Source organism: Salmo trutta, chromosome 21 (assembly GCF_901001165.1).
Source record: "Salmo trutta chromosome 21, fSalTru1.1, whole genome shotgun sequence".
Lineage (NCBI taxonomy): Eukaryota > Metazoa > Chordata > Actinopteri > Salmoniformes > Salmonidae > Salmo > Salmo trutta.
Genome location: NC_042977.1, coordinates 23,828,687 through 23,838,685, shown reverse-complemented (window position 1 = coordinate 23,838,685; position 9,999 = coordinate 23,828,687). Strand labels below are relative to the sequence as shown.

General features: G+C 41.1%; 1 protein-coding gene across 3 annotated transcripts; it reads right to left on the bottom strand.

Annotated features, from left to right (window-relative positions):
• Positions 1–2,218: 2,218 nt before the first annotated feature.
• LOC115156995 (uncharacterized protein KIAA0040) lies at positions 2,219–9,335 on the bottom strand. 3 transcript variants are annotated; one of them, XM_029704826.1, is made up of 3 exons: positions 8,981–9,335; positions 8,485–8,576; positions 2,219–6,393 (listed from the first exon to the last, which is right to left on the bottom strand). In XM_029704826.1, the coding sequence occupies exon 3, from the start codon at positions 5,836–5,838 to the stop codon at positions 5,518–5,520; it is 321 nt and encodes a 106-aa protein (XP_029560686.1). In that variant the 5' UTR covers positions 5,839–6,393; positions 8,485–8,576; positions 8,981–9,335; the 3' UTR covers positions 2,219–5,517. The 3 variants fall into 3 exon arrangements, with proteins under 3 accessions (XP_029560686.1, XP_029560685.1, XP_029560684.1); XM_029704825.1 differs by having other exon boundaries at positions 8,485–8,566; XM_029704824.1 differs by lacking the exon at positions 8,485–8,576 and having other exon boundaries at positions 8,981–9,334.
• Between the last annotated feature and the right edge of the window lie 664 nt (positions 9,336–9,999).

The window sequence follows — 9,999 nt, the reverse complement described above, 5'->3', positions numbered from 1 at the left end:
CATGGCTGATTTCAGAAGAAATCTTCAGCCCTGTTATGGTCATCCCTGTTACTTTATTTCACATTTAATAGGCACTTACTATAGTCATTTGAGATGGGAAAACATGATTTTCATGAAGTTGAATGTTAAATAACGAAATGTTAAAGTTAGGTGAAATCCAACTTTTTTTTCTTACAAGTTACACTTCTCAAAAGGCAGCGAATTGGTGGAATGACCCAGTTGTTGTACTATATTGAAGTCCTTTTTAGCACTAGCATCTATGCCTGCAGTGACAGAGAGTGCTATTTGAATGGGACATGACTTCACACAGTGTTTATCAAAAAGATTCAGTTGATGTTAATTAACAAATTCAATTCATAGTTGAAGAGGAACGAAGTAGAACATGGTTGATTTTCACCATCTCTTTCCCAGAAACAGGGTTAGATTTGCAGAAAAGGTTAGATATACCAGAAAAACAGAATAGCAGATTTGCAGTTTCCTTTTGCTTTTTACCATTCATATCACTTTGTGACGTAACCTCACAGGTAACCTGATCTTGACAGGACATTTGAAAATGGTCCCTATTTATGTCCTTTTTGAGTTGAATGACTATGGTTTTCTCTTTGACAGACACAGTCTAAGATAACCTATACTTGAGTTGTGTATCATACCACAAGTTGAGGTTTCTCAACTTCCCCTGGTTTCTCAGCTGTCGTTTCAATTCACTGCTGAGAAATGATTTCACACATCGGACTGTGTGAATAACAATGCAAGAAAGATATTCACAAAGTTAAGCAAGAATGATAAAGAAGGAAGAAGAGGATGGGGCCTACTGTGGAATGTTCTAGCTGAACTTTTGAAATGTCTCACAGGAGCCAATTGACGCAATAGCTATTTTGAACCACATTGATTGCAAATTATTGTAAAGAAGATTGGTTCCTATAACAGCACTCTGGGGCAAATGAGCTCTTAAAGAGATTCTCTGATACTTTTTAGCCACTAGTCTGAGAGTAGCACTCACGAGCCAAAAGTGGTCCCCGACAATTGCGTACTAGTGTACGCCACATATGTGCAGATATGTGAACCACATCATTGCTCTCTCTCTCTCTCTCTCTCTCTGCTGTGTCCACTGAGCTGTTGGGCCCACCCTGCAACCTCATTAGATAATGAAGGGCAGGCCTCTTGCTAGAAATATTTAAATGCGAGTGGCTGAAACTCATTGGCTAGAACTCTAATTGCTAGAGGACTGCCCACGTGGGGGGAAATATAGGGGAAATGGTGTGGCATAGGTTCAAGAAAACAGTCGCTTTGAAACTAGGGATTGTGAATAATTGAGGTAAGACAGTATTCTGCTCTTAGATTATACATGTATGAACTACACATTGACACATCCTGCCCAAAGCGGGAGGTTTAAAAAATACTTTCTTCGTCGGCAAAGTAGCGTAGCATGTCTTTAATGCTGAGATGAATGTAATAGGGATGGAAAGGGAAGGAAATGCCTCACACACAATTCTTCACACATTTTTATCCAGTTAGACACATGTAATCTCCCATAGAAAAAATAATTAAAACAGTTTTACCCTTTATGTGCTTATTCCTGCTTCAAAGGTTACTTCAATTGTCAATTAACAAATATGCTTATTTTGTCATCCCTACACTTTTGAGTATACATGCAGCAGTGTTTTGAGTCTGTGGCTATTTACCTCACTCACAGAGAACAAGTTCAACATGAGCTCAAGTTTGGAGCTCAGATTCCAAAGTGGCATCTGACAAACAGGCTTTCATACAACAAAGTACCTACCCATGAGCATAGGCTGAATCACCATTGAAGTGTGTGTGTGGCTATGGGTAGGGTTGATGTCATTTTTCCATGAGTGGTAGTGTAGTATTCAAACAAGACTTGTTTGTTTAGAAGTGGTGTACTGCTGGGGTTGGTGGGTTGTGTCATGGCAGACAAGCTGCCATCAGCCCACATAGACTTTCCACTGCATGTCTGTGCTCTGCCTCTGAATGCCTGGGCCTGTCAGAGCTGTAGGACTCAGCTACACGGCATGTCTGACAGAGAGTAGGAAACCCCCAAATCATTATCTCGACACATAGAATTTGCTAGTCACTACTCCAGAACCAGACTATCATTACATATCAGTTTGAAATAACAACAAGCATCCAGAGTGTGTGGATGCTAATGCTTTATGTTGGTTACCAAATATCAGATTCAATTATGATACATTTGCCCAGGTTCTCTAGGGATGAAGTTAATTTATGCAACAAACAATATAACAGAAATCTTCTAAACACATGTATTGTGAACCACACATGAACCAACCGACAAAGAATCAACAAAGCTACAAAAATACTTTATTTTGTCCCTCTTTACTCCAGCTGTTTTGTAAAATCAAATGACAGGATAAATGATTCATGCAGTCGCCCGTGTGGCCTGAGCTCATAACTTGAAAATGTATCACCTCAGCGATTTCTTGTGTGATAACAAACAGACAGAATATATAGGTAACTGAAAAAATAAAGGAAACACTTGAGTAAGGCCTAGATTCAATCAGATCAAGCATTAACTGGCGATAGCCGCCACCCTCATAACTGATGTCCTGGCAGTGTCGAAGGTGTAACCGCGTTGGAGCTGTCAAATTGGAGAGCAGCTGCTCTTGATCATTGTAACCCATCACCCTTGCATTAAAAGTTCAAAACGAGAGTGTAGGCTATACAAAAATAATGATGTTCAAATCAAAAATCATTCAAATAATGAGGATTTCTATCAGCCTAATCGAGGTGTAGATTACATCTCACATTCCAGTGTTCAAACTTGTAAACAGGGCTGCATGAGATTTATCCTAATGCGACTCCGTGCAGTCAATGGCAATGTCCACTTCAGGTAGGCTATAATGCCAGGAGCCGCTTGTGGATTTGACAGCTGGAACACAGTTCCACCTCTGACATGTCAAAACAACCGCTATCTGGATGTCGGCTAAAGTGGATCTGATTGAATAAAGCCCTACATGAGTGATACCAATTATATTGAAAGCAGGTACTTTTACGCAGGTGTGGTTCCTGAGTTAATTAAGCAGTTAACATCCCATCATGCTTAGGGTCATATGTAAAATGCCCAGTTTCCCATTGTTTTGGCATGACTAGAAGAAGAGATCTCATTGACTTTGAAAGAGGGGTCTCAAAGGAGCATAGGGGGGTTTAAAGTGTGTGTGTGTGTGTGTGTATGTGTGTGTGTGTGTGTGTGTGCGTGCGTGTGTGTGTGCAAGCATGCATGTCTCAGTCACCAGATCATGCCTGAGACAGAGTTTTCCACCACCATGAACAAAACACCAAATTATGGAATTTATTGTGGGAAAACGGTATTGTGTCCTTCCAATGGAGTTCCAGACTGTAGAATCTATGCCACAGCACCTTGAAACTGTTCTTGCTGCTTGTGGTGGCCCAACATCCTATTTATGTTGGTGTTTCCTTTATTTTGGCAGTTACCTGTATGTTCTAATGCATCATTTGGCTCGATCAAAGTTTAGTGAATAACTAATACAGAAGCCCATTAGGCTCAAAATAAGGATCTTAAAACAGGGATAATAAAAAAATATAACAAATTAAACTGATTTGTCACCGGAATTGTAAATCAATTATAAACTTCTATTTGCATACATATTTTTTATTTTATTTAACTAGGCAAGTCAGCTAAGAACAAATTCTTATTTACAATGACAGCCTAACAGGGAACAGTGGGTTAACTGCCTTGTTCAGGGGCAGAACAACAGATTTTTACCTTGTCAGCTCAGGGATTCTATCTAGCAACCTTTTGGCTACTGGCCCAACGCTCTAACCTCTAGGCTACCTGCCGCCCCAAAATGTGTGCATTTTGCATACACCGCCCCATATGCACACAACTTATGTTTTATCAACACAATGGTGTAGAAAATACTGAATGATGGCGTAGTACCTCAACTATGATATGCCAGTAAATATCACTACATGTGAAATGATGGCTATTGGCACTGAGGGATAAAGATGTAAGAAGGATCCACTTAGCACCCCAAAGTCTGAGAGCCTGGAGATAATAATAATAACGCATAATTATTTTATGAACCAATAGGGACAGTGCTAGACAGTACACATGGCAATCTGAGCATAAGGTAGCGTAACACATGGAACTGTTGGGTAGAAACATTCATTTATCAACAATACTGAGCTTTAGCATACTCTACGGGAATGTAAATGAAAGATCTCAGTGCTTCACTTCGTTCTATTAAATTCAGCGATTGATAGTCAACTCATGAATGGAATTGAGATCTCCATTTAGTGGATATAGCAAATACAGCAAAAGATTTCAAAGTAGTTACATAAGTTCACATTGTTCACATTGTAAGTGCAATAACTGCAAGTGCTTTGAACTTGAAATGGTCTAACCTATAAAAAATATGATCTTTCTAACCGAATCACAATACTAGATTGCTGGCCTCCAGCATTGGAAATAGAAAGCAGTCCTCAACCTTCTGGTTGAGTGCACACTCTAACACAGGGGTATTCAACTCTTACCCTTTGAGGTCTGGAGCCTGCTGGTTTTCTGTTCTACCTGATAGGTAATTGCACACACCTTGTGTCTCAGGTCTAAATCAGTCTGTGATTAGAAGGAAACAATAAAAAAAAATGCAGTGGAACTAGCTTCAAGGTACAGAGTTGAGTTTGAGAGTAACACGTATGTGCATATGCACAGGCACACATATGCATGCAAGCACACACACAATCAATCACATATCATTGGCTCTTTTAGTCTCTTTCAAGAGTTTCTATGGAGCATATTGAACACCAGTGCCGGCTCCAGGCATAAGCGACATGTGTTCACTTAGGACCCCAGGCTGCTAGGGGGCCCCCGCCAAAAAAAAGTAAACTCCACTTACTGTTGAAAGTTAGAATAGTATAATACACAAGGTGAAAGTTTGAAATTTGGCTGTGCATCAGCAATTTTACTCTTGAGATATCAGTCACTGACAATCACTCAATTAGACATGTCAGCTAACAATGTTTAGATTGGTAGTTAGTCTACCCAGCTATCTAAACCTGTAGTAATCATGGCTGAATACCGACTGGGCACGTAGTTCACGTGCCTAGGGGCCCTGACCTCCATGGGGCCCTCATTGATTTTGTTAGTCACTCTCACTCAGATATCATTAAATAATGCCAAAATGTGTAGAATTGTAGGAAAGTTGCTTTCAAACGGTCAAAAAATGTATCTCTGCCCCATGGCAAAATGTGTAGAATGGCATGAAATGTGTTATAAAATTGCAAAAAGTTATTTCTGCACCATGGCAAAATGTGGAGAACTGCAAAAAGGTGATTTAAAACTGCAATATTTTCTGTACACCCCATGGCAAAATTTGTAGAATTGCAGGAAATTAACTTTAAAACTTAAAAACAAATATCGCTTAGGGCCTTTAAAAGGCTAAGGCCTTTTACCTTGCAGTAAAAAAGAGCTTCATATAAATACAAAAGAATGAAACCTTATCTGAACATCAGTCACGACTACTACACCATCGTCAGGGCAACCCTGTCTGGTGTCATAGGTCCTGTTTTGACCGAGATCCACAAATCTTCATTTTTGGGACACTTCTTCTTCTTCTTGTCTGATTTTGCTGTGTCTGAGCTTGGGCTGTCTCCACAGCAACCAGTGGAGTTGGCCCGGCTACAGCAGCAGCAGTGGCAGCACACCACCAGAGAAGTGAAGAGCACCACCATAGGCAGGGCTAGCAGCACCACCAGGCAAACTGTATTGTAGATCCCCTGGTCATGCTTGGTGGTGGCCACCTTCCACAAGTCACTGAAAAAAACCAAGATGTCTTCCTTCATGGTTCACTGACAGTGTCTTAGCAACTCCTTTTGAGGGTCATCTATTGAAGAAGCCAACCACAATAGCCAACAAGGATAGATGATTGAATTAGTCAGCCAAGGGTGTTGCTGTTACCAGGAAGGGGATTGTTTCTATGGTGATTTGACCCTGATCTAGTGCTGGTGAACTCTTGATAGTGAAGATGTTGCTGATATAGTAGCACATGCCAAGGGAGGATAGCAAGAGACTGGAAAAATCATTGATGCAGGGAGAATCTCTTTATCCTTCCCTCCTTCCTTAAGTGCTTTGTCTGGGGGTTTAAAGACCAAAGCATTATTTATGAAAGTTTGAAGACCAAAGATCAATTGTTTTATGAGAGATGGACGTTTTCCTTTGAAATCCTTCAGTTGCTGTAATGATTCCAATCTTTCCTTGCTGCAACGGGAAGGTCTATGGAGTCTGCCTCTCAGAGTAGTTTGTTTGTGTCCCTCTTTTGGGATTTGGGGATTCTACCTCAGGTCCTCTGAAGTCTCCTGTCTATTTTAATCCATTCTCCTCTGGCTCTGAGAGATTGTCTGCGGAGAGAAATAGAGAGAAGAAGGTGAGCAGAATGAACTCCAGTCCCCCTGGTGCCTCTACGCTCTCTCCCCCCTCTTCCCTCTTCTGCTCAAGTATCTTATTCAGCTTTACTCTCATTAAAGTTGGAGGAGAAAGTCATGGCTCTGGCTGCCTGATTGCACCATAGAGGGAAATGCACTCGTTCTGGACTAATTTAAATGTACCGACTAATGGAGCTCTGAGGGGATTGGCAATGATGGACAGAACCTAACTTTGATGGTTTTGACTTTAACATTAACTGATTGTAGCATTCCACTGCACCTTGGATGAACGGTAACCTTTATGGCTAGCCAGGAGGTTAAATGGTAGCTGTCTCTAGTTTATAGGTTTACGGTGACTAGAATTATGGATATTAAAATGTTGGCCAGGTTTTTCCTCTGTCCTCTATTGCCTGCTCCACATTCTAACCCAAATGTATCTGGCTGCAACTGAACTGCAAATAGGCTGTGCATTATGTTTTTGTCTCACAGCCCATATGTGGAATTGGTTAACCCATCATCAGTTTCACTTCCGTTCTGGCATAACTCAACAGGAAGCAGTGCGCTGCTGCTATTTTGTAGCGTTGAAGTAAGAAAGCTGTACCTACTTGCAGTTTGTCAACATTAAGGTCCGATTTCCGCTAAACTAATTTGTTCACCAAATCCATTAAATGTAAGCCTATCCATTATTTATGGATGAAGGCCTTTGCATTTGGTTTTTGATGAAGTTGAGCCTGATGTTGAGACATACAGCCCACTAAATGATCACACATAGGAAGACGTGATGACTGGAATAAATGAGTATCACTATGACTCATTAGCATTGCCTAGCAAGGTGTGAGAACGTTTTCCTCGCCAAAGTTCAAAATGGTGACAGGTCTTTTGTAGTGCACTCCACATGAATTTACAGAGGCTGTGAAGACCTTGGAGACTAGTTTTCAAACATATATTGACAATTAAAATAATTAATTCAAACTCAATGCTTTTAATGGGGAGAAAAGACGTCAACATCTTATTCTTTACCACAACATCCCAATTTCATCGAGCACGACATCTTACTATCTACGTTGTACTCTGGCCAGGCTGTAAAATTCATGTAAAATAACAACAATGTAACGTAATTACCTAACATTGTCTTGGCCTAGGATCAGCGGTAAACAGAAAGACACTTTCAGTGGCAACACAAAGCCAGGATGGGGCAGAAACTGTTATGACTGCATGCGTAAGCTTCAGCTATTTAGGAAGCTTGAGACCCTGCTCTGCCCAACCTAAAAGCCTGAATGACAGAAGGCAATACAAGGCCACACAGGAATCTTTCATGATTGGCCCAGGGCAATCATTTGTTGCAAAACCCTCCTGACTCGTCAACACAAACTTAAAATGTGTGATTTGACATTTTTATCCTCTTATTAATGTGAGACAATCAACATTCTTTTGCAGGGACAGTCAATAGTTTAGAGACACGGAAAGTCATGCGTAAGAGTGTATCCAATTCACATCTTTACTCAAAATCGCAGTGTCATGGTAAGAAACACAAGATGGAATATTTTTTATGGGAACAGTTACGACTGTGAAGAGACAAACACAGGCACAGACACATGCATGCACACACACGATAACATACGCACTATACATACACGTACACATGGATTCTGTGTTGTAGATATGTGGTACTAGAGTCGTGGCCTGAGGGCACACACTTATTGTGTTGTGAAATCTGTTGCGAATGTATTGTAATGTTTGTCAAATTGTATAACTGCCTTAATATTGCTGTACCCCAGGAAGAGTAGCTGGTGCCTAAGCAGCAGCTAATGGGGATCCATAAGAAATACAAAATACAAATGCGAACATTATCATATCGCCTCACAGTATAAGACAGTATAAGACATTGTCTTAATGCGTTACAGCTCATGCCGAAAGGTAACCTCTGAGTCAGTGTGAGTGAAATAGTGTAAGCAGTGGAGGGAGAGAGCATGACAAGATCTTATGGTGAACCTTAGGTTTGAACCATCACCAAAACTGTACAAGGCTCAACGCCCAAGACTATACTTAAGATTAGGTTTACATTACCTAAAAGAGTCATGCTGTAGAATGGCACTGAGTAGTGACTGAACAGCAACATATCATCTGGTGCGTCACAGTACCTGTTGAACTGATCAAATCTAATCCAATTTTATTTGTCACATGCTTCGTAAACAACAGGCGTAGACTAACAGTGAAATGCTTACTGATGGGCCCTTCCCAACAATGCAGAGAGAAAAAAATAGATATAGAAAAGCAATAACACGTAATAATAAATACACAATGATTAACAATAACTTGGCTATATACATGAGGTACCAGTACTGAGTCAATGTGCAGGGGTATGAAGTAATTGAGGTAGATATGTACATAATATATGTATCTATGAATAAAGACCATGGAGGGGTGATGGAAGGGACTTCCCAAAACAACAGACTTCCAGTTCACACATAGTATTATAGGTATATTCATTGACTCCTGAACCATAGGTACTCAACCAAATAAGATCAAGAGCTTTTAAGGTCTTTTGAAATGTAAACCTTACCGGCAAACACTTTAGAAGTCCTGGCCAGTAAAGCTCCTCTTCCTCCTTTCCTCTTCCTTGTATATCCTCTTCAATATCTGCTGCTGCTTTTTGTTGATATACTCTAAGCTCTCAATTTTGCCCCATACTTGGTCTGTATTGAATCGCGCTCTTTCTGCCTCTCTCTCTCTTTCTCTCTGTCTCTCTCTCTTCCCCTCTCTCTCTTCCTCTCTCTCTGTGTGTGTCACTCTCTCAGGGCAGAGTCACTTCTCCCTGCCCTGCCCACCCTGTCTGTATAAGAAAGGGCCCTCTGTCTGTGCTCACACTCCCTTGCCTGACGCGCTGTATTCTTGTGTTTACTTTATACACACAAGTTCCCAGTGATGTCAGAGAGAGAGAGAGAGAGAGAGAGAGAGAGAGAGAGAGAGAGACTCGCTGGTCATAATTCATTTAATTTGTCTGCAGTTTTTCAAAAGAGCTGCTGACTTCAGAGTGTTTGAACACTGTACCAGAACATAATTATGAAAGGCTGTCTAAAAATAACCAAAACACCTCACCCTTTTCAGCCCCACCTCACTGACTTTAATTGGAAAGAGGAAATGAAAGTGTGTATGTGCGTGTGTGTGTCCTGTATGCTCAGGGTGTGGACAGAGCAGGGAATCAGGTGAAGCAGAGAGAGAGATGCACAGATGTGTGACTGTTCTGTAGAAAGCTGTGAGAGGTCATGTGACCCTGGTTGCGAGGAGAATGGACCTCATCCATTTCCTTTCGGGATCCTGAGTGGCGCAGCGGTCTTAGGCACTGCATCCCAGTGCTAGAGGTGTCACTACAGACCTGGGTTTGATCCTGGGCTGTATCACAAACCGACTGTGATTGGGAGTCCCATAGGGCGGCACATAATTGGCCCAGCATCGTCCTGGTTTGGAGAGGGTTTGGCAGGTATAGGCCATCATTGTAAATAAGAATTTGTTCTTAACTGATTGCCTAGTTAGATAAAGGTTAAAATGTTTTATTATCCATGGCTACAGCAAACAGGAGGG